This window comes from Vombatus ursinus, unplaced genomic scaffold, assembly GCF_900497805.2.
Source record: "Vombatus ursinus unplaced genomic scaffold, bare-nosed wombat genome assembly UNPS02007822.1, whole genome shotgun sequence".
In the NCBI taxonomy this organism is placed as follows: Eukaryota; Metazoa; Chordata; class Mammalia; order Diprotodontia; family Vombatidae; genus Vombatus; species Vombatus ursinus.
In genome coordinates, this window is record NW_020947600.1 from 742300 (window position 1) to 767331 (window position 25032).

General features: G+C 40.2%; 1 protein-coding gene across 1 annotated transcript in view; it reads left to right on the forward strand.

The window, feature by feature from the left end:
• LOC114033996 (spondin-1) overlaps positions 1 to 24462 on the forward strand; it is a 369625-nt gene extending 345163 nt beyond the window's left edge. The window contains exons 9-16 of the mRNA XM_027849643.1: positions 3108 to 3248; positions 4291 to 4366; positions 9746 to 9928; positions 14275 to 14445; positions 14567 to 14734; positions 16571 to 16735; positions 17618 to 17881; positions 22422 to 24462. Of these exons, the coding sequence (XP_027705444.1) occupies positions 3108 to 3248; positions 4291 to 4366; positions 9746 to 9928; positions 14275 to 14445; positions 14567 to 14734; positions 16571 to 16735; positions 17618 to 17881; positions 22422 to 22585 (1332 nt within the window). The 3' untranslated portion in view covers positions 22586 to 24462. The remainder of the gene's footprint in view (positions 1 to 3107; positions 3249 to 4290; positions 4367 to 9745; positions 9929 to 14274; positions 14446 to 14566; positions 14735 to 16570; positions 16736 to 17617; positions 17882 to 22421) is intronic.
• The last annotated feature ends 570 nt before the right edge of the window (positions 24463 to 25032 follow it).

The following is a 25032-nucleotide window of genomic DNA, read 5'->3' on the forward strand; positions in this document are numbered from 1 at the left end:
TGTGTGTGTGTGTGTGTGTGTGTGTGTGTGTGTGTGTGTGTGTGTGTCTGTGTGTGTGTGTGTGTGTCTCTTAAGATTCTGTTTGGGGCCCTCTTCTTTATACCCTCTTTCTAATTGATCTCATTTATTCTCATGGATTAAATTATCATCTCACCCACATGGTTCCCAAATGTACATACTGAGTCTGTATCATTCTACTAAATCTAAGGCCCATATTGGCAACTGGCTGCTAGACATCTTCACCTAGGAGTTCTATCATCACCTCAAACTCAAAACGGAACTTATCACCTAAAACCAACCCAATTCAAACTTCCCTCTTTCTGTTGAAGGGACCACCATTGTTCGGCTTAGTCAGGTCAGAATATGAGTCATCCTGGCCTTTTGTTTTTCACTAACCTCCTCCCCCTCCCCCACCATACCTAATTAGTTGCTGATTGATGTTCTACTTCCTCAACATCCTAAGATACATCTGCTCCTTTTTTGTCATTTACGCTACCCTAATTATACTACATTACCCCTTGTCTTGACTATCATAACTATTTGTGTGCATCCCCATTGCTGGACACAGTGTTTTGTACATAGTATGTGCTCAATCAATGCCTGTTGATGATTTATTGAATAAATATTTGTGAATCAAGTTGAAACACTAGAATAATCGAGCAGAGAATATATATGTACAGCAGTTGCAAGGATTCCTACTCACCTTTGGGTTGGCCTTAGAGATCTCTGAGGTCCCTTCTAAATCAAGGATTTCATGTTTTTATGTATTCCGTCTTTCTGTATTGGGCTAGAAGAGTTTACATCCTCTTCTTCTGCTTCTATTTGCTAGAGGCTAAATTGAGAAGCAGGCCAAGAGCCAGCTTTTCCTCTGCAAAGAAACAAAAGCCTGGAACCTTCTCAGGAAGTTACTGGTGGGGATTCAGACAAGGAAGCCTGTCAGAATTTGCGAGGAGGGCGCTGATCAAGAGAACCAATCACCTGTCTGTGAGGGAAAGGGATTCTGTGAGGGAGAGACAGTGAGACCGTGCCTGTGGGGCAATGCCAGTCTGGGGAAAAGAAGCAAGGCCTGAAGGAAATGGAAAAAAGGGCCTGTTTACTCAGCCTCAGGATAAGGTTGGGGGAGGGGAGGGGAAAGGGCTAGAAGAGCCCTTTCAGGGCCCCAGAATATCAAAAAAGGTGGTAATATTATTAATAACAAGACATCATTTTACATCATGCTTCAGTATTTACACAAGTACCTTCTTCTCAACAACAGTGTTATATCAGCAGTATGAGTGTCACTCTTCCTACTTTACAGATACAAAGAGTGAGGTTCACCTGGGTGAAGTGACTTGCTTAGGGTCACACAGCTAGTAAATGGCATAGTCAAGACTTCAACCCAGGTCTCTTACATGAAACCTTTCCCAATTCCCTGCTTCTCCTCTACCCTGCTGCTACTGTCTTCCCCCCATCACTTGCAAGAAAAAAGATAGGTGGTGGTGCAGAGAATAGACCACTATGCAAGGAGTCAGGAAGACCTGAGTTCAAATCCAGATACTTATTAGCTGTGTGATGCTGGGCAAGTGACTTAACCTCTCAGATTTCTTGGTTTCCTCATCTATGAAATGGTGATAATAGTCTCCCCCTTCCAGGATTATTGTAAGGACCAAATAATATAAGTAAAATGCTTTGCACACTTCAAATACTACATAAAAACTAGCTATTATTATTATTTTGCATTTTCTTTTTATTTACTTATGTGTGTCTATGGTATCTCCCCCCAACCCCCCCCATGGAATGTAAGTTCCTTGGGGACAGGAACAATTTCTTTTTTGTCTTTGTGTTCCAAACACTTATCACAGTGAGTGGCGCATAATAGGATTGATTGACTCAAAGATCAGAACTATTCCGTTCACTTTTAATCAACAAATATTTATTAATCTAGTTCTGATGCCATCATAATCAATATGCCTCCATCCCATCTGAGAAGCCACAGAGTAAGAATGAGGAGGAAGACAGAAAAAGAAATGAACAAGTGTCAGAAGAGTGAGACAGATTGACCACGCTGGGGATGCAGATAGGAGATAAAGTCCAGCCCTTGAGGAGATATACTATCTCTCATTTACTAATATTTTTTGCTGTTGTTGTTTTCCTAACCAATGAAACATCACCTCTTTCCATCTCTCCCTTGGCTTCATCCCTCATAATTCTCCCTTTACCCTCATAACAATCTCCTTTCACTCCATCCACTTTCCTAGGATGTCCTCACTTTTCTTCTGTTCAAAAGCTTGATCCCATAACTAACCAATTTGACTTGACATTGTTTTCTACCCTTAGTCCTTTGCCCTCTTGTGCTATCACTGCTCATCCCTTTCCAAACCCCAACCCTGGATTCCATCCACCATCTTCTTTCTCTTCACTCACTTGCTGTCGAACACCTTTGGAGAAACTCATAAAACTATACAGTCCAACCACTCCAGTATCTTTGACAAGAAAACCCCAAATGGGGTCATGAAGAGTCGGGAACAACTGAATAACAAAAGGGCAAGTCACAATCTGTTTGCCTCAATTTCCTCATATGTAAAATAGGTAGGTAAAACCTAGCTCCCAGGGTTGCTGTGAGGATCAAATGGGATATTTGTTTTTTGGTTGTTTTTTTTTTAAAGAAAGCTTAGTACAGTGCCTCACACATATTAAAAGCTATATAAAGGTTTATTTCTTTCCCTTTCTCTATAAAAAAATCATTTTGATCCCTTTTCCCATTAACATTCATTTTCTGGCCTCTCTTCAAAACCGAATATTTGCATGAAGAAATGCCTGCTGGAAATATTTTTCCTTTAAAAAATCCATGAAGACAAGGAATTCTAAGGAGAATTGAAAGTAGCAGACTTCTGGATGATGGTCTTTCATGATGCTGCCTTCCCACCCTCAGTGATACTTCATAGAACAAGTGCTAAAACCATTTCACTCACACTGAGTGTGAGCTCTTTCAATGCCAGAAGTAACTGGCTGACTATGTTGTACCTCCCCACTTGGATCCAGTTCATACATAAAAATCTAATGGCTTCTGCATCATTTATCTGTTTGTATTTGCTGCTGCCTCAGTCAATGTCATCTTATCTTTACAGTCGCCCAATAAGCCAACAATTCCTCAAGAGAAAATCCGGCCTCTGACAAGTCTAGATCACCCTCAGAGTCCCTTCTATGATCCTGAGGGCGGTTCCATCACTCAGGTAGCAAGAGTTGTCATCGAGAGAATTGCACGAAAGGTATGGCGGTGCACCTTTCACTGGATGGGGGACCAGGCGATAATCTGAGTCAGCTCCCCATCACCGGCATTGTCCTAACCCCATTCCAGCCAGGCAACATTAACCCCTCCTAATCCTTCCTTCCCTCAAAGAATGAATTCTATCCACAGTAGGCCTGAGAAATAGTTTTTCAACCCCAAGCCAATCCGTTTGATTTTTGGACAACTATAATTCTTAGGAAGGTTCTTTAAATTTATTTTGACCAAAAAATTCTCCTGTTTCACCTGCTTGTTTAGTTCTTCTTTCTGAAACCAAGAAAATGCCTGATATTTCTACCATGTAACAGCCCTTCAGATAACTCAAGACAGTTACCCCGTCCTCCCTAAGTCTTCTTTTTTCCAGGCTAAATAGCATTGTTATTTACCCAGTCATCATGATATATGGCATCTGCTCTTCTCACCATCTTGGGTGACCTCTGAGCATATGTGTCACTGCTTTTCATCAGGTGCAGTGCTCAGAAGTTAACACGGCATTCCATATATGGTCTGATCTCTAACCTCCCTTGGTCTCAAAATAATACTTCTATGTATCTCCATTAAAATTGGTATTCAGTAGGCTGGTAACATAACAGGGGCTTCTGGTTCACTTTAGTAAAATGCCAACCAGAAATCATAATACCGGAATCATAAAAGATAAGAAGCCATACTTTAGAGGAACATGATTCCTGACCCTTAGTATGTGAATCATTTAATAGGTATGGAGCCCCCAAAAGCAACTGGATTCCCATCCATCTGGAACCAGAGATGCCAATGGCACTGGAGGCCAGATGGTTTCTCCCCACACTGTCCCCCTAGATGCTAAATCATAGTCACAAAGTTTCCTTGCTTTTTTTTCCTCTCAGAGTCTGATTTTATCTCATTTATGAGTAAGTCTTAAGCCCTTACAAGAGTCTATGAATTGAGGCACAAAATATTCTGTTCTAGGTGCCGTATGTTGATTTATCTTTCAAACAAATACATGTGTCTCTTTAATTTATACTTTCAAAACAAAACTTTCTCTGCAGGGGGAACAGTGCAACATCGTGCCTGATAATATCGATGATATTGTGGCTGATCTGGCTCCAGAAGAGAAAGATGAAGGTACTCGTGATTGTTTTTCTAGTTTAATTATATTTGTCCTACACGGGCAAATGCAGTTCATTTCACCCTCCAGTGTATCTTGGATATATCATCTTTGTGATAATATAGCCAAACAAGAATGTATTTCTAATACTGAGTGATACATATATATATGTGTGTGTATATATATATATATGTATATATATCAATAGATAGGAACAAATGAAAATGGATACATTGAAGATGCAGGAGTGAGAGATGGAATGTTTAAAGGAAGAAAGTCCTCTAAGAGGTCTTGGGCTCATGGGACCACAGATCTAGAGCCTGCAGGGATCTCGGGGCAACATAGGTCCAATAACTTTATTTTACAGATAAGGAAACTGAGGCCCATGAGGTGAAGTGACTTGGTAGGGTCTCCAAAGTAGTAACTATCAGATGTGGGATTTGAACCCAGGTCCTCTATCTCCAGAGCTCATGCCATTGTGTCACACTGCTTCCCAGATGGGAGAAGATGGGATCAAGGGCAAAAATGGAAAATTGCCTTGGTAAGGAGTTATACTTCTTTCTCTGAGCTGAGAAGGAAAGAAGAAAGGATGGATGAGGACAAAGATAATTTGTAATGAGGAAGGAGGAGTATGGTGAGTGCTCCCCACAAAGTCATCTATTGAGAGAGAGGTGGGTATTTAAGAGTGTGAAACTGTAAATCTTTGGCAAGGAAAAGACAGTATTGCAACAATTAGCATTTTTAAAAATCATTTTAAGGAAGTCTTCGTTAGGTATCAACTGGTTCACTGATTTATTCATTCAACAGATGGTAACTGAAAACCTACTAAATACAAGACATAATTCTGGGTGCTGTAAGACATTCAAAGATGTTCAGATGAAATTAAATAGACACATACATACCCAAACATGTATATACACACACACACACGCATATATTTGTGTATATATATATTCAGAAGTTCCAACTTAATATCTTCTAGGCTAGCAAGTCCTTGAAGATAGGGATATTTTAATATGTTTTATAGAACCCAGAATTATGTTTTGTATTTAGTAGGTTTTCATTTAGCATCTCTTGGATGAATAAATCAATGTACCAGTTGATGCCTAATGAAGAGTTCCTTAAAATGATTTTTAAATGTGAATTGTTATAATCTATATCTATATTCCTATCTATATCTCTGTCTGACTTTCCTCCTTCAATCATTCCATCTCTCACTCATGCATCTTTAATCTATCAGTTTTCATTGGTTCCTTCCAATTTGACTACAAATGTGCTTAGATCTCCCTAGCCCATATGAATATTCCCTCAACTGTACTCTTCCATCAAGCAACCATTCCATCTCCTTTCTTTTTAAGCCAAATGTCTCTAATAGCCTACACTTGATGACTCACTACCCACTCCCTCCTCAACAAAGCACAACACATATTTGAAAGACAGTAGTACAGTGCAGCTGTAGTGCATGGAGCAGGGCAATATGAGATAAGACTGAAAATACAGAGAGGTGCCAAATTAGAATCATGAATGCCAGCCAAAGCAGTTAAGATTTTGCTCCATAGGTGAGAAGGTGTCCTGGACAATTTCTGAGCAGAGAAATGATGTGGGGGAAAAAAATTTATGTTTAAGGAAGATTACTCAGTCTGGGATGAAGGATGACCCAAAGAGAGAAAGAGGAAGTGAGGAGACCCATTAGAAAGTTATTGCTTAATCCAGGCATGTGATGAGAGCCTGTACAAAGCTATTAGCAGTGGAAATAAAGGAGAAGTATTTCTGGGTGCAGAGATATCGTACAGAGAGGTATAATTTTTGTGACTTGGAAACTGATCAGATAGATGAGAAGTAAAGAAGGAAGAGTCCAAGATAACATCAAAGTTTTGAACTTGAGAGACAGAGTGATTGATTGTGCCACACAGAAATAGTAAAATGGAGAGAACCAGTTTTGAGAGGGAAATAATAAGCATCTTTTTTTTGACATGTTGAATTTAATGTGCTGGTGGGTCATTATAGTGGATGTGATACTCTGATGCTTGCAGTGATGATGATGTCAGGGTCTGAAAGGATAGATTTGGGAATCATCTGGATAGAGGTAGTAGTTGGAGCTGTTGTACTGACTACAATTGCAGAGAGAGAGAAAAAAAAAGGAAATCAAGTACAGAACTTTGGAGAGTACTCATCTTAAGGGTCAAGGAAAATGAAGAGTTAATTAATGTGACCAAAAAAATGAGGAATTGAAAAGGATAAAGAGAAACGGGATCCTGGGCTAGCTCTGCAACCAAGGAAGGAGACAGGATCCAGCCAGGGGAATGTTCAGTGGGGCCAAATGCTATAGAGAAATCAAAGAAGATGAAAACCAATAAAAGGCTGCTGAATTTGGTGATTAGGAGGCAATTACCACTCTTTGAAAGAACAGTTTTATGGATTCCTGAAAGGAGAAACCAGGTGGCAAGAGGTTGAAGGGAGAAGAATTTTTGAGGAAGTGGAGATATTAGATGCAAACAACTTTTTGAAGAAGTTCTACCACTGTTCCCCATGTTCACTACTCTCCTGGATCTCCTTCTCTAGCCAGTACTCTTTCTTTTTGCTGGTTCAAGGAAGGAAGGAAACAAGCATTTGGGAAGTGTCTGTATACCAGGCGCTGCATTAAGCACCTTACAAATATTATCATATTTGATCCTTACAACAACCCTGGGAAGTAGATGCTATTATTATCCCAATTTTAGAGATGGAGAAACTGAGGCAAACAGAAGTTGAATGACTTGCCTCAGATCACACAGCTAATAAGGATCTAAGGCAGTATCTAAACTCAGGATTTCCTGATGCCAGGCTCAGCACTCTATCCACTGTGTCACATAGTTACCTCATTCCAGCCCCTGAAGTCTTTACTGAGGCTCCATCTTGCCTTCTTTTCTATTTCTCTTTGCTCTTTCCTTTGTGGGCTATAAGGAAAGCTGCTGAATGTATTATTAGGTTGTGAACTCTTTAGGAGTAGGGACTACCTTTTTGTATCCCCAGTGATTAGCACCATATTTGGCATATAGTAGGTACTTAATAAATGCTTATTGTCTGACTTTGACATCCTTAGAGTGACACGATCAGAACGGTCTTTAGGAAAAATTAATCTGCCAATAGGTTGGTTTAGAGAGAAAAGAACCCAGAAGAGGAGGAAAATAGTTAGGAAGCTGTGTTATAATAGTGAAGGTCAAGTAGTAATAAGGTCTTGGACCAGGCTGGTGTCAGCGAGAATGAAAGATTCAATACACCAAGCATTTCATAAGTGCTTACTATATGCAAGGCACTGTTTTTGATTTTGGGGATACAGGCTACAAATAACACAGTTATATTCCTTACATTTAAGTAGGCATTATATTACATCCACACAGATTCAACATTTCAATGGGCATTTATTTACGGCTTATTATAGGCTAGGGCAGCACTAGATATACCAAGGCAAAAATGAAAACACTGGGTGGGGGGAGAAGAGCAGCAATATATACACAGGTAAATAAATCTCTGTCTCTCTCTCTCCATATGCATACATACATATATACACACACAAAGAAATTTGAGAAGGTGGCATTACTAACAGCTAGGTGGCACAGCAGATAGAGTGCCTGGCCTGGAGTCAGGAAGACCTATGTTCAAATCTGGCCTTAGGTAATTACTAGCTATGTGATGTCGGGCAAGTCATTTAACCCTGTTTATCTCAGTTTCCTCATCTGTCAAATGAGCTGGAGAAGGAAATGGCAAACCACTCCAGTATCTCTTGCCATGAAAACCCCAAATGGCATCACGAAGAGTCAGACATGACTGGAAAAAACTGCTGAACAACATCACTAACAATTGACTTGTAGGTTGTATATACAAGAAGTATAACGAGGATCAAGAACAGAGCTAAACAAAATAATCTAAGGAAATTTGAAGAGGGCAAGAGCAGTTTGAGTTGGAGAAGGGCTCAGGGAAGGCTTCAAAGTCGAGGTATCACTGCATAGTGGTGACCAGGGACATGACAGGAGCAATGAGATCCCTGAGGGACGGTGTGAAGGTAAAAAGGGCTGAGAGCCAACCTTGTGCAAACCACCAAAGCAGAATGAAGAGTAGGCACCCAGTCCATTAGCTCAGCATCATATTCCACACAGACTCTGAGCCCCTGGGCTAATACACTTTATCCAAGTGACAGATTATGGTCCCCGAGAAATCTAGCAGCATTTACATCTATGTGGCCCAGTGGACAGAGGGCTGAGCCTGGAGTCAAATCCAACTTCAGACATTAACTCTGTGACCCTGGGCATGTTATTTAACCTCATTTGCCTCAGTTTCCTCATCTGTAAAATGGGGATAATAATAGCACCTACCTCTCAGGGATGTTGTGAGGACAAAATGGGATATTTTTATAAAGTACAATGCCTGGGACATAGTAAGCATTACATAAATGTTAGCTATTATGTTAACCTATGTCTTTATTCCTAGGTCTTCTTAGGATGTGGATGTTTAAGTATTTGGTTTGTATATCATACAATCAGGACCAACAAAATCTATGCTATTTGAAATCATTGCCCCATTTAAAGACACTGGTGCTCTCCCTATTAGAAGTCCCCCTCCCCACCAGCCTCCTTCCCAGCTATTTATATTTTTCAGAATTCAGTAACTAATTGTAGGACATTATTTTAATGCTTCAAGTGTTTTTGACTGTGTCCATGTAGACATTCCTTTCACTAGTGCAGATTGCAACCCTTATTGCCAGAAAATTCTCCCCACCATATTCAACTTTGAGAAGCAGTATTCTATATTCAGCAGAGTGCTACATCAAGAGTCAGGAAGTCCTGGGTTCAAATTCTGGCTCAGGAACTAATCATATGATCTCCCCCAGGCAAGTCACATAACTTCTTTGAGCTTCATATATAAAACAAGGATAATAATATCCTTCAATGTACAGGGTTGGTACAAGGGCCAAATAACATAACATGTAAAAGGCTTTGCAAACTTTAAAGTCTTAAAGGAGTGTGAGAAAGGATGATGATGTTGATGGGACTGAGGGTCACATTCAAACAACTTTGATGGACAACCTGGGTAGGACATTGGTGGAAACTGTGGAAGCCCTATTAGTAGAGAATTCCTAAATGAGGTGCTATCGATGATGTAAGATCACAAGAAGAAAAAACCTAAAGTATTTCCCTTTCAGAAAGGCCAGAATATTCATGACCAGGACCCTGGGTGTTGAAAAATTACAAGAAAGAAACATGTGACTTTGTCACCATTGTATTGGCAGGCATTGGCCACACACAGAGAGTAGGTCACGCTTCCACATCAGCCTGTGAGCCCCTGGGATAATGCATCCACAAAACCTTTTCATAGGCACGAAAAAAAATGGATTGAACAAGATTAAACCTTCCTTTCAGATGACACTCCTGAGACCTGCATCTATTCCAATTGGTCCCCATGGTCAGCCTGCAGTTCGTCCACGTGTGACAAAGGCAAGAGGATGCGCCAACGCATGCTGAAAGCTCAGCTCGACCTCAGCGTCCCGTGCCCTGACACGCAAGACTTCCAGCCATGCATGGGTCCTGGCTGCAGTGACGAAGGTAAGGATTTGGTCAGCAAAGGGTGAATGGCTGACAAGCCGGAGGCCATTCAAAGCTGAGCAAACTGCAGCCACAAGTGATGGTAGCTGACAAAGCGTAGAATTACAGATAGTTTTACTGGGTGCTATGTATCCTTTTTTGGTATTTTTTGTTGGTAGATTCTTCACTGTACTGTCTTCTGCTGCTTGTCAGTTAGAGTGACTATAGCTCATTTCTCCCACTTGGGTAATATTATATTTTCACCGAAAGCTTCAGATATTAACTGAGGTCAAACCCATGGTCCATACTCTTCTGAAGGCAGACTGACAGAACTTAGGCCTTCCCTAGGAAGGCCTTTATCACTTCCTTCATGGCATGACCCCTGCTAACTCTTAATTATCATTTCTTCCTTTTCTAAGTACTCACAAACCATCCCTTTATAATCACTTCTATTATCTTGCCAGAAAAAAAAAAAAAGCCAAGCCCACTGGTTAGTAATTTTGTTTGCATTTGTAATTATCAAATTATCACTTGGGCCACTGAAAGTGGCCATGATTCTCTATGTAATGGACACTTATCTCAGTTGAGGCTTGTGACTCAGTTGTTCTAGTATCCCATCCAGTATATACCAGTGAAGAGCAAGTAGCGATGACAGCTACAAGATCAGAGAAGGCCTTACTTTGTTCATCTGAGGATATTTCCAAATCTCGTCGCCAAAGAAGAATGGCTGGGGGTTAAATTGGGTAACCTCACCCCCTGCTGTAATCTGGCTGTGGGATAGGCATCTTATCCTCACCAGGACAGAATGACAAGAACAACATCTCTGGATGCTTCTGGGGGCAGTTTTTCTATATTTAAATACTGCAACACCTCATGGTTTCTGAACATAAAGAACAAGGCCTCCAACTTAAGCGAACCCCATTATCATTTGGCCTTCTTTTTAATGGATTCTCTTACTCAAGCAGGTGCTTTTTTGCCATTACTATAGAAGACTGAGAGTTGGTCTGAATTCTAATTTTATAGGGCTGTGTCCTAACTCCTGATACATCTTTCACATAGAAATTGGTGTGTAGGGAGACAACAACTGTCATTTGCCTAGGGTTTTACATTTTACAAAGCATTTCACATGTTTTCTCAGTTGATCCTCACAACCACTCTGTAGGGTAAGTGCTATTATCATCATTAGCAGATGAGAGAGAAGATGCACAGAGAGATTAAGGGACTTGTCTAGGGTCACATAGCTAGTCAGTGTCTGAGGAAAGATTGGAACTCAAGCCTTCCTGAATCCAAGTCTTGTACTCTAGCTACTATGCCACGTAGCTGCTACTAGGTTACTTAAAGTTCCTGTGGTTACACAAAGAACATATACTTCCATGTGCCTGATGATATGGTCAAGACAGTCTTCTTTATGGCTTCAGTGATGTATAAATTACAAATATCCTTTCTACAAAGGCACTACTATTTTTCTAATTCATATATATATATATGTATATATATATGTATATACATATGTATTTCCTTAAATATGAACATTTCAAGTTGAAATCCTCTCTTATCTCCACCTCCTAACTCAAATTTGTAAAACTGAATTCATAATGAGCCCACATATAGTAAAAGACCTTTCAAATGGGGAGATTTGAAGCATTCTTACCAAAGGATTTTTTGTTTCTACCTAAGTTGATTTATTCATTCAGTGTCACATCAATCAAACTACTAAATTATTATTTTATAGAGTTAGAAAAATAATAACAAAATTTATCTGGAATAACAAAAAACCAAGATTATCAAGGGAATCAATGAAAAAAATATGTGAAGGAAGGTAGCCTAGCCATAGTAAATTACAAACTGTATTACAGAGCAGTGGATAATCATCAAAACAATTTGCACTGGCTAAAAAAATTGAGTGGTAGATCACTGGAAGAGATTAGGTACACAATATACAGTAGTAAATGACCACAGTAATCTAGACTTTGATAAATCCAAAGATCCAAACTTTTGAGACAAGAATTTGCCATTTGACAAAAATTGCTGGGAAAATTAGAAAAGAGTTTGGCAGAAATTAGGTATACACCAACATCTCACACCGCATAACCAAGATAAGATCAAAATGAACAAATAGTTTAGACATAAAGAATGATATCATAAGTAAATTAGGGGAGCATGGAAAAATGTACCTGTCAGATTTATGGATAAAGGAAGAGTTTGTGACCAAACAAGAGCTAGAGAGGATCACAGGAAGCACAATAGATAATTTTGATTACATAAATTAAAAAGGTTTTGCAGAAACAAACTAATGCAGCCAAAATTAGAAGGAAAATAGGGAACTGGTGGGGGGGGGGTAATTTACAGCAAATTTCACTGACAAAAGCCTCATTTCTCAAATATGTTGGGAAATGAAGCAAATTTATAAAAAAAAAAATAAGGTCCATTCCCCAATTGATAAATGGTCAAAGAATATGAACAGGTAGGTTTCGGAAGAAGAAATCAAAGCCATCAAGAGTCACATAAAGAAAAAACATTCTAAATCACTACCGATTAGACAAAAGCAAATTAAAATAACTTCGAGGTACCACCTCACCTATAAGATTGGCTGACATGACAGAAAAGGGAAATGGTAAATGCTGGAGGGGATCTGGAAAAATAGGCATGCTAATGCACTATTGGTGGCATTGTTAACCAATCCAACTGTTCTGGAAAACAATTTCAAACTATGACCAAAGGGCTATAAAATTGTGCATACCTTTTGACTCAGCAACACCACTATTAGTCTGTATCCCAAAGAGAGCAAAGAAAAGAAGAAAGGAGCTATGTGTACAGGAATATTTATAGCAGCTCTTATTGTGGTAGCAAAAAATTGGAAATTGAAGGGCTGTCCATCATTTGGGGAATGGCTGAACATGTTGTGGTATGTGATTGTGATGGGACACTATTGTGCTACAAGAAATGATGAGCAAGATGGTTTCAGAAAAACCTAGGAAGACTTATATGAACTCATACAAAGTGAAGTAAGCAGAACCAGGAGAACATTGTACACAGTAACAGCAATACTATAAGGATGATCAACTGTGAAAGACTTAGGTACTCTGATTAAGATGACGATCAAGGTAATTCCAAAGGATCCATGATGAAAAATGCAATCCACCTCCAGAGTGAGAACCAATGAATTCTAAATGTAGATTGAAGCAAAAAAAAAATGTTTTAACTTTCTCTATCATTTTTTCTGTGTTTTCTTTTGTTGTTGTTCAGTTGTTTCAGTCATGTCTGACTCTGTGACCCCATTTGGGTTTTCGTGGCAAAGATACTAGAGTGATTTGCAATTTCTTCTCTAGCTCATTTTACAGATGAGGAACTGAGGCAAACAGGGTTAAGTGACTTGCCCAGGATCACATAGCTAGTAAATGTCTGAGGCCAGAAATGAACTCAGGAAGATCAGTCTTCCTGACTTCAGGCCTAGCACTCTACCCACACCACCACCTAGCTGCCATGTTTTTGTGTTGGTGGTGGCGGGTTTTGTTTTTTTTTTTGCAACACGGCTAATATGGAAATATATTTTGCATGACTTCACATGTTGAAAAAAAAGAAAGTTTCTTTTTTTCTAGTGATCTCATGTCATGCTTTTAAGTAAACACCTCGGGCACAAATTTTTGTAGTGCAAAAAGTTAACCGCGGAACAATCATATATTTACTCTTGCATTCTCCTTTGTTACCCAAGAAGACTATTGAAGCATTGCTTCCCTTAGGACCTGAGTCATAAATAGAATAGTTAAGAGAAAAGGCATCATGATCAATGAAGAGTGTACCAAGTTAATAAGTTGTATCCAAACTTGAGTTGCTGTAGCAGGACATAGGGTACCTTAGAGAAATTTGTGTTTCTTTAGCAGTTGGAATAGGTTTCTTTTATTTCCAAACCTCTTTCTCCCTCTCCCATCCCCAGCCCAAGAGTAATTTCACAAATCTATCTATCTATAATGATTGGATAGGAATAGGATCTGGACTGGTGATTTCATTAACATAGGGAATTCCCAGCTAAGGAAACTCCCTCTACCATTGTAGGTTGGTACCTTCTCTGCAATTTAAGATCTTAGAGAGTTGCTAAGGGCACTAATAGGTTAAATAACTTGATCCCAGGTCAGCTCTTTATCCACTACATTACATTGCCTCTATATTCTGGTTATGGTTATTATTTGTCTACATACCCTTGACTTTGAATTTTTCTTTTGCTTCATTTCTTTGATATTTTTTTTCCTGCCTTGGACTCTACAGAGCAGCTAGTATTTCCATCTATTCTGGAGCACCTTGATTTAGACACAAGAAGGAGGGCTGGGAGACCCTTGGCCCTAGCTGAACTGTCTCCCTTTCTGTTGTAGATGGCTCCACATGCACCATGTCGGAATGGATAACCTGGTCTCCATGTAGCATCTCCTGTGGCATAGGGATGCGCTCCCGGGAGAGATACGTGAAACAGTTCCCCGAGGATGGATCTGTATGCACTGTGCCCACTGAGGAAACCGAGAAGTGTACTGTCAACGAGGAGTGCTGTGAGTGCGAGGCTGAAGGGGTCTGTCTGTAGTTATGAACTCCTGCCTTAACGACTTATTAACCAGAGCCATTTGCTAACTCTTCCTCATTTCTCTCTTTCCCTCTGACAAAACTGACCAGCTCCCAGTAGCTGCCTTACAACTGAATGGGGAGAGTGGGATGAATGCAGCGCCACCTGTGGGATGGGCATGAGAAAGCGACATCGGATGATCAAGATGAGCCCGGCAGATGGCTCCATGTGCAAGGCAGAAACCAGCGAGGTGGAGAAGTGCATGATGCCAGAGTGTCGTGAGTCATCAGCCCCCATTGTGAGCCAGCAAGGCTCAGGAACGTGTCCTTGGCCCGTCTGCATATGTTGCATCAGCCAAAGGCATCCCCCAGTCCAGCCTTCTTCTCCAAATAGGGAGCCTGAGCCAAGGCTAGGGGATTCTACTGCCAAGAAGTCCTTGCAGGGTGAAGCTAGTGGCTCAGGGCTCCAGCAGGCAGGCAGATGGGCAGTATCCAGGCAAGATGGGTAGTATCCAGGCAAGATGGGTTTCCTACAATAGAGCTTATCCGCTGTCTCGGGGGAGTACCACAACTTCAAGAATACTAGGCTAGACAATTTCTGCCAGAACCTTAACATCCTCTGTGCATTCTGGGAAGTAACCAACTGCACAAAATAAAGTAGTAAAAATAATATTTTAGAGATGGAAAGGATCTAAGTTCAAATTATGGCTCTGCTATTTACTACCTGTGTCACCTTTGAAAAATCACTTAAGTTCCCTGGGCCTCAGTTTCCTCAGGTGTAAAATGGGTGGGCCAGACTGTATAAGCTCTAAGATTCCCTCCAGTTCTATATCTATAATCATAAAAGAGTGGTTCCCAATATTTTTGAGTATAAAGATCCCTAACACTAAAAAATTGGGTATACCCCAATATAATGGCATTTGTGCTATTAATACCTATTCATGCTGGGGGGGGGGAAGTAATGACAAAAACTATGACTTAGCTAACACTTAGAAATTAATTTCTATTTTATCATAATGACATCTATAGTCATTTGAAAAGTATTAATATAAATTGTGAGATTTATGTAATCTATGGAAGATTTGTTTGCCTGTTTTTTTTTTAAACTGAGTTATATAATGAGGTAGCTAGTTGATTTGTAAAATAAAGCAATTTTGATCAAAATTGATCAGTAAGTATGAATTAAGCACCTATATGCCAGGCACTGTGCAAGGTTTGGGAGATAGGAATAGGGAATAGCCCTATTCATTATTCATTATATTCATTGATATAGAGAATTCCCACATAAAGAACCTCCTTTCCCAATGCATGCTAGATCTTCTCTGCAATTTATACTCTTTGGTAGTTGTATAGAAACCTGAGAATTTAAGTGACTTGCCCAGGAGCTGGGAAAACATAAAGCCATAAAGGAAACAGGTCTTACCCCACAAGGATCTTAAAAGATACTTTGGAGAGACAACATATGCAAATACAATTATATACAAAAAAATCTATTATCTATATCTATACATATATACACATACACACATATGTATATATAGTTCCAACCTAAGAATTGGAAAGAACCTTAGGAGTCACCTAGTCCAAACTCGTCCTGAACAAGAATCCCTCTACACTATCTCCAACACCTGGGCATCTAGGCTTTGCTGAGATCATGGGCACCACCTTTATTTTATAGATCAGGAAGTTGAGGGCCCATATGTGTGACCAAGACCACACATCTAGTGAGTCACAGAGTAGAAATTTGAACCCAGGTCCTATACCTGCAAATTCAGTGCCTCCGTGTTTAGCAATGCCCTGCTGAGTGTTTTGTTGCAGCATCCCCTTCCCTCAACTGTTTCAGGTACTAATATCACAATTCTAGCTACTTGATAGGATGGGATGGGATGAAGAGAAAGGAGAAGCTTCCCCTAACAGTCAGTAGGAATAATGTATTGTGCAACCTCTCATTCTACAATGTCAGCTCTTGATCATATGGGTCAATACCATGGTCATTTGATTTATTTAAAATACCGTAAAGGAAACTTGTCTAGACATAAGTCAGAGCCTAAGGATCAGGGAAACCTACTTCAAATGGGGCTTTTTCTTATTGCTAACAACTGGCTTTTGGCCTAGATACCATCCCTTGCTTGCTGTCTGCCTGGTCTGAATGGAGTGACTGCAGTGTGAGCTGTGGGAAGGGAATGAGGACCCGCCAGAGGATGTTGAAATCTCTTGCCGAGCTTGGAGACTGTAATGAAGAGCTGGAGCAGGTGGAGAAGTGCATGCTGCCAGAGTGCCGTAAGTGCCGCGAGCCGAGTTTCCGTCCACACACCCTTGTGTCTGCCTGCTTCCTCTCCCTCTGCCCTCTCTCTTCTCCATCTTCACTTCTTCCCCTCTCATCTGAAAAGCGTAGCCCTTAAGATAGAGCAGCTCTCTGCGGAAGCGAACGCACTAACCTTTAAAGGAGATGTGAAATTTAAGTGTTTCCAAAGAATACAGCCAATCCTTAATTGTGTAAAGGCTGAATACCATTCAGTAACTTCACCCTCCTGTTGTCATTGGTCCTCTTTGAGAATGATGAACAACAACAAAGGTTGAATATAAAACTGGTAGGTTTTCCTGACTTCCTGTTCCCCTAAATTCTTCTGGCGGTAGCTATCACCCTGATCCTGTCAAGGCACACACACATACTCTTCTGTAAACATAAGTTGGGCAGCTGACCCAGGGATCTAAAACTCAGTTGCAGTAATCAATTCGCAAGCAATTATTAAGCATCTAAGGAACAAAGCATGCTCTGTACTATATTTTGAAGATAACTAGAAGGCCATTTAGCTTATCTTTCTTTCCTTTTTTTTTTTTTTAAACCGTGAATCTTTCTTTGATGCCCCTTGTTTCAATGGTCTTTTTTCTTTGCTTTTCTGGCATCACTTTTGAGATGCCCCACCCCCCAATTAAAAACAGAAAATAAATCCTTTGTAACAAATAAGTATTACCAAACAATCGTTTATCTTTCTAAGAATACTCCTGATGATGCCAGCTTCTGATTTCTGCGACTACAAATCACATTTTGGACACTAGGCACACCACACATGACCGGTCCCTTGGTATTCACTGAAGGAATTCATTAGGAATGGTAAGGGTCAACCTCTCCGGATAACTCTCACTTTCCTCCTTTGCCAGCCATTGACTGTGAGCTCACTGAATGGTCCCAATGGTCCGAATGTAACAAGTCGTGTGGGAAAGGCCATGTGATCAGGACCCGGATGATCAAGATGGAGCCACAGTTTGGAGGAGCTCCCTGTCCAGAAACCGTGCAACGGAAAAAATGCCGAATTAGGAAATGCTTGCGAAACCCATTGATCCAGAAAATGCGCTGGAGAGAGGTCCGTGAAAACAGGAGGAGTGAAGCCCTGAAAGAAGAGGCTGATGGTGAGCAGTTTCCAGGTGCGTTTCTTCATTGATAGGGCCAGGCTATGAGCTTGCCTGAGAAGAGACACTTAGCCTTCTGAGAGAAGATTGTCTTAGGGAGTTCCCTTTTAGATAGAAGATTTTGTGATTTATGGGTCAAATCAATAAGTATTTGTTAGGTGCCTACTAGGCACCAAATGTCATGCTAAGCATTGGGAATACGAAATCTAAAATAAAAAGAAGAAGAAAAATAAAATGTCCCTGCCCTCAAGGAGCTTACATTCTATTAAGAGAGCTATCACACAGCTGTATGTACAAAATAGATACAGCTGGAGGAATCAGGAAAAGCTTTGTGTAGACAATTGAGCTTTGAGGGAAACTGGCAATTTTAGAAGGCCGAAGTAAGGAAATAACACGTTCTAGGCATGGGAGTGAGATGCTGTATGAGGGATAACAAATTGCCTAGATTGACTGAATCATGGAGTTCATAAAAAGGAGTAATGTATATAATGTCTGGGCAGCTAGGTAGAGCAGTTGAATAGAATGTCAGGCTTGGAGTCGGGAAGACCTGAGTTCATCTGGCTTGAGACCTTTAGTCTCTATGTGACCCTGGGCAAGTCACTTAACTTTGTTTGCCTCAGTTTCCTCATCTGTAAAATGAGCTGGAGAAGGAAATGGAAAACCACTCATGGGGTCACAGAGTCAGACATGACTGAACAACAACATAGAATAAGTCATAAGTGTGGAACACAAAGAAGACCATTTTGGCTAGACCATAATCCTCATGTTAACAATAGCAATGCTAATCTGTGAATTCTGTCTTTTAACAAGAAAATCTTGAAGGTTTTGTTGTTGTTTGTGTTTCTTTGCTTCTCCAGAGTGGCCTCCCAGACTGCTCTTGCTCAGAGCCCCTCGAGATCCCTTACTCTCGATGGCTGGCTGCCAAGATGCCGTTCTTTTCAAAAGTGTTACGGGATTTGGGCTAGACAACTCAAGCTATCACTGGGCCAGGCTTTCTCAGGATGAAACAATCTGGAGAAAACCATAGAAATTTAGTTATATCAGCGAGCTGATGGACCCCTCGCTGAGCCAAAGGCGACACAGGGCCTAGGCAATAGAGATGAAGCTGGTTTAAAGGGGAGATTGCTAGTAAGTCCAGCAATTAATTGGCATCGTGACTTCAAAATAATACCACATAACCCCATTCAAGTTCCAGTGAAGCAATAATGTGTTGCGTTCGTGTCCAAGAAGTTACATAAGATGAGAGTTAAAACTGGAAAGGATCTTAGAGGTCATTCAGTCCTATTTCCCAACCACTCATTTTACAGAAACTGAGGCCCAGTGGGGTTAAGTTCCTTGCCCAAGACCATACAGGTAATAAGCTGGGATTTGAACTGACGTCTTCTTACTCCAGAACCGATGCTCGTTCCAATGTACAAACGCTAAATACAACTCATGGCTTAGCTTTGTTTGTTCAGTCATTTCATTCATGTCTGACTCTTCATGACCACATCTGGGGTTTTCGTGCCAAAGATACAGGAGTGGTTTGCCATTTCCTTCCATAGCTCATTTTATAGATGGGGAAACTGAGGCAAACAGGGTTAAGTGACTTGCCCAGGGTCACACAGCTAGTGTCTGAGGCCAGATTTGAACTTGGGAAGATGAGTGCTCCTGACTTTAGGCACAACACTCTGTCCACTATGTCATCCAGGCTTTAGCACTTTGGGCTTAATCAGAACAGGTATAATCTGAGGGGCTACTGTAATAGCTAGCATGTATATAGCATATTAAGATTTGCAAAGCGTTATATATATTATCTTCTTTGATTCTCACAACTCTTGGAGATAGGTGCTATTATTAACCCCGTATTTCAATTGAGGAAACTGAGGCTTGAGAGCCTAAATGACTTGTCTAGAATCAAATAGACAATAAGCACATAAAGCACTATTTCAGTTTAGGTTCTTCCAGATTCCAAGTTCAGCACAAGAGACACTCAGCCACCTAGCTATCTAACACCACAAAACTCTATCTGTCTGTATCTCTCCTCTGCCCCAATCTACCCAGAGTTGCCATTGGGAAATCTCAGTAGAGTCAATCAACTGGAATTCATTAGGTGCCTACTACATGCTGAGCACTGATGATACCAAAAAACAAAAAGTAAAGTAATAGTCCCTGTGCTAAGGAACTCACCATGCAGAGGAGGAGACAATATACAAACAAGTGTGTACAAGGAGATATGTACAGGATAAATTGGGGGCAGCCTCAGAGGGAAAGGGCTAAGGTTAAGGAGGAGTGGGAAAGGGTTCTTGCAGAAAGTGAGATCTTAGCTGAAACTGAAGGAAGCTAGGAAGTAGAGGAGATAGAAAGCTCCCAAACAGCTCATGAAAAGGTCCCCACAGATGTGCCTTAGAAACAATAATAGTAACTAACATTTATATGGAACTTACTAACATTTATATGGAACTTACTATGTACAAAGCACTTTTCAAATATTATCTCATCTGATTTTCACAACAACCCTGGCATGTAAGTGCTATTATTATCATCCCTGTTTTACAAATGAGGAAGTGGAGGCAAACACAGGTTAAATGACTTGCCCAGGGTCACACAGCTGAGGTCAGATTTGAACTTAGGTCTTCTCTGATTCCAGACTGGGTGCTCAATCCACCTAGCTAGCAAATGCCTCCACCCACCCAATCCTCTCAAGATTGACAATAGGCATGCACACATCCCCTCCACAGGAAGGTACAACCACCACCCTGTAAACCAGTCAAGTTAACCAGGGAACTCCCCTACGCACAATTGCCCATCTGGTACTTGGTCCTAGAAAGTCATTGTTATTATACAAAAGCAATAGAAAGGATCTTTGGGGATCCATGTTGGAAATGATACTTCAGGAATTGGTATGCCTTGAAAGTCAAAAGAGCAGCTCAAAAGGAGCATAGGATACTAGGCTTTGCTTAGGAGAGGACATAAGAAGTCATATATTCCTACCCCTGCATTTTACACTTTAGGACACTGAGGCCCAGAAAGGTTAAGCAACTTGCCCAAGGTCACACAAGTAGCAAGCAGTAACAGGACTAGGATTCAAACAGATGTCCACCGGACTCCATATCCTGAGCTATTTCTGCTGTCCCGTGCTTTCTCCTTCATTACTAACCGTAATAAAAAGTGGTTAAGATCAAACACTCCCCAGACATCTCTCTTTATAAACCATGTTCCTCACATGAGCATAGCTTCTATACCCTTGACTCATGTTCTTATAAGCAAAGGAATGGCTTCTGAGCCTCAAAAACATTCTAAATAATCTTTCACTTTAGTCCTTTGTTCCTAAAGCTAACTATTCCAAAGAGCAAATACATTTTTATTAGGCTAACAGAATAATACAGAAGGAACATGGAGTAGTGTATAGAGCACTGTATTTGGAGGAAGGAGAATCTGGATTCAAATCCTGATCCGGACACTTACTAGACATGTGACCTTAAGCAAGTCGCACTACTTTGCTCTGACATCTCATTTGCCTCATCTATAAAATGAGGGGGTTGGGTTTAGTGGTGTCTAGGGTCTAAATCAGAAGTTCTCGAACTTATTTGACCTACTGGCCCCTTTTCAAAAATTAAAAAAAAAAAATTACTCAGCATTCTCCCTGGAAATCTACTTTCTTTAATGGTTTAATGGTCTTTAAATTTTGCATCATTTCAAAAAAAATGACTTTACTAAATGACACATCTTAAATTTAATAATTTATTGCAAATTTGTGGAGTGTTTTTCCTGCATTGAAATTTTGATGACACAATACTGTGTCATGTAACCATTTAATATCAATTATAAACAAGCTGATGCATGCTAGACTTCCTGACAATGTGCAACACACCCACCTGCCAACACTTGCTTGTTAAGACCTGTAGGCCAACTTGACCACTGCACAATAACGTGCATTTTGTGTGTTTATTTGGAAAATAACGTAATGACTATGACTTTAACTCTGTTACACAGTAGATGAAACATGTATGAATCGTTTTTCAAAATTTTCTTATCTTCTTTCCTTACGCTTCCACCACCCCCTTATTTTTATTCAAAGCCCCCCAATTGCATTCAATGCTACTACTGCCCCCTTGGATCATTCCCACACACCCCCCCAGGAACTGGTATTGCCCACTTTGGGAACCTATATGTCTAAACCTATTATCACTTTAATCCCTAGTGAGGACACTAGCCATTAGTGAGTCAAACAAATCATTGTGATGGGATCATAGAATCACATATAAAATTTAGTTAGAACAAATCATGTATTCCATCATTTTACAAGTGGAGAAACTGAGGGTCAGAGGGTTTAATTGACTTATCCAAGGTCACACAGACAGTAAAGTATCTGGAGTATGATTTGAACCTAGGTGATTTGATCCTAAATCTGGTACTCTTTCTACTATACCCTTCTACTAGTACAGAAATACACAGTACAGCTTGCAATTGCTTTAAAACATTAACCAGTTACCAGAGTTTAGCCACGAGAGTTACTGAACAGGTCCTGGAAATCTTACCAGAATCTCTCCATAAATGTTTGTCTCTGTTTTAGGCTGTAGGATGCGTCCATGGACTGCCTGGTCAGAGTGTACCAAACTTTGTGGGGGTGGGATTCAAGAGCGCTACATGACAGTGAAGAAGAGATTTAAAAGTTCCCAGTTTACCAGCTGCAAAGACAAGAAGGAGATAAGAGCGTGCAACGTTCACCCTTGTTAGCAAAATGCTGGCCTAAGAAATCACACCCTCTGGGCTCAATGGAAAGTTGGTTTGGGTTTGAATTTTTTTTAAAGAAATGCAAATTGTGTATATTAGTTTTCATTTTTGCAGTGTGGTTTGGCTTACTAGGCTTGCTGGCATAGGCAATGAGTACCTTTTACAAATACTTCCTCAGAGATGTGTGCTGGGCATGGCCTCCCAGAGCTCCAGCTAGCCCTTTAGTGCAGAAAAAAAAAAAAAAACAATCCTAGTGGGTCATTGTGAGTCACTGAGTACTAAAACAGACTGTATCATGACTGTACAGGAGAAGTAGACCAGTATTCTAAGAGAGAAACAGGCAGAAAGAGGAAGTGGAAAGGTAAGAAAGACTGAGGAAAGGCAACTTGTTTCACATGGAGAAGCATCTGTCTATTTGAATAGCGTTTAATGCTGCCTAAGCAGTGTATTAGTGACAGCCCAGGAGTATGGAAGGGTCAGAAGTCATTCTCTGCCAGACCAAATGGACCACTCTCCTTTTCTTCCCTGGTGTAAACCAATCTTCAGGACCATAGTCCCTTTCTGGTATTTTTATTATTAAGTTTCTCATTGAGTATCCTTAATATGGTAGGACTTATATAGAGACATTAACACTTCTATCAGATTGATTCATTTTCTTTCTAAGAAATAATGAAAACATTTATTTTTATTATATTCAGCTCAAAAGAGTTATTTAACATGTACCATTTGCTAGGGTCCATATGGCACTGGGAATAGGGTGGGAGGATGCAAAGATAAAAAATATAATCTCTGCCCTCCAGGATCTTACAATTTTTAGTAGAGAGGATGAGACATTATTGGTCACAGGTAAAAAGATTGATTGATGACTCATATTTCAAACACTGATTAGAAATGAGTTGGGTTTCTTTTAAGTCATTTTTCCTCGGTCTCTTTGTTACATTTCTTTTAGAGGCCAACTTTTTAACTTTTTAAATGTGGGGATATGCACTCCTGAACTATTTTCATGACATCAGGACTGTGAAGGCTGCTTTGGGCCCTCTCATCCCTCAGCTTGTCAATAATTTACTCAAGCTGTCTTCACACAGCTTTGTCATTTTTAAAGGTTTATCCACTTTTAAGCATTTTTTTTAAAAAAATAAGAAAATAATTTTTAGTTAATTTTTTTCATTACACTATTTCCTGAATTTTTTTCAACTATCTTTGTACCTTAAAATATTTCTTAATCTGAAAAGTGTAGTGTGGTGACCCAGAGGCTGTCAGAAATCACAGATACTTTCCAGGGAAAATGGATTCGAGTTGAAGGGAAGCCTTAGTCTATTTCCAAATCTTTATCTCTAGGGAGATTTGTCATGAAAGCCTGCAGAGATGGGCTTTGGTCCTGGGGCCCAGAAATACACATAATGGCAGTAACCTAAGTGCAAGAGGGACTCTTCTCCCTAGTGTCCCCAAACTCCACTGTGCATTACAAATTACCTTGTAAATAATGACACTTTCTTGGAGGATGACTATGTGACTCCAGGGATCCACCTTTTCTGACTCCATCCCAGACTGTTCTCCTTCCTTGAAGGCCTTGGTGTGAAGGGACCAATATCTCACCAGGGCAAATTTCTGTCTATTTGTTCCTTAAATTCCAGGTTAACTTCCATACCAGGGCTTTTATTATTCCTCACTCCAAATACTTACATGGGGTCTGTATGAAATATGTACAATTCTTTGAATGTCTGAAATTCTTTGAATATCCATCCTTAATAAAGAATTTCAATTCAACTTGTCAGGACAGTTTCAAATATGATATACAGAAGCTCTGTATGTGAATATATACATTATTTTCTTTAACATAGGAGACTGTTCAATAAAGATGTCATTGTGGTTGCCTGGCATGTTTGTTGTTTTTTTTTTAAGCTAATCAACAGTCTGGGTATTTGAACTGTCTTATTATAAATCCCAGCAAATTCAACTATTTCCAATAAAAGATGGAGAGTGACCCAGGCTCCTTTTCCATCATTCTATCCACCCATTTGCCATATTCACCCAACTTCCCAGAGAACTTCTGAACTGGCTTTTCACATTTCTATGTGCTTTTGGGGAGTCGCCTGAACTTACAATTTATAAGCACAGATCACCGACTGAAGGCACTGAGAGTTGAGGGACTTGACCAGGGTCACAAAGTATTCATCAGAAGCAGGATATGAACCCAGGTATTCCTGGCTCCAAGACACACACACACACACACGCATCTCTGCATGTGTATTTGTTTGTTTTCCTGGACTGGTGTTTTCAGTGAAATAGGGAGCTTCTAGTGAAGAATTCCTTATATCAATTGCGAATCATCACCATCTCTGCAATTTACAGGCTTCAAGAACTGGCTGGTAGGTACACCAAGAGATTAACTGACCTTCCTAGGGTCATTTGGTCAGGATACATGAGAAGTCAATTTGGAACTCATGTCT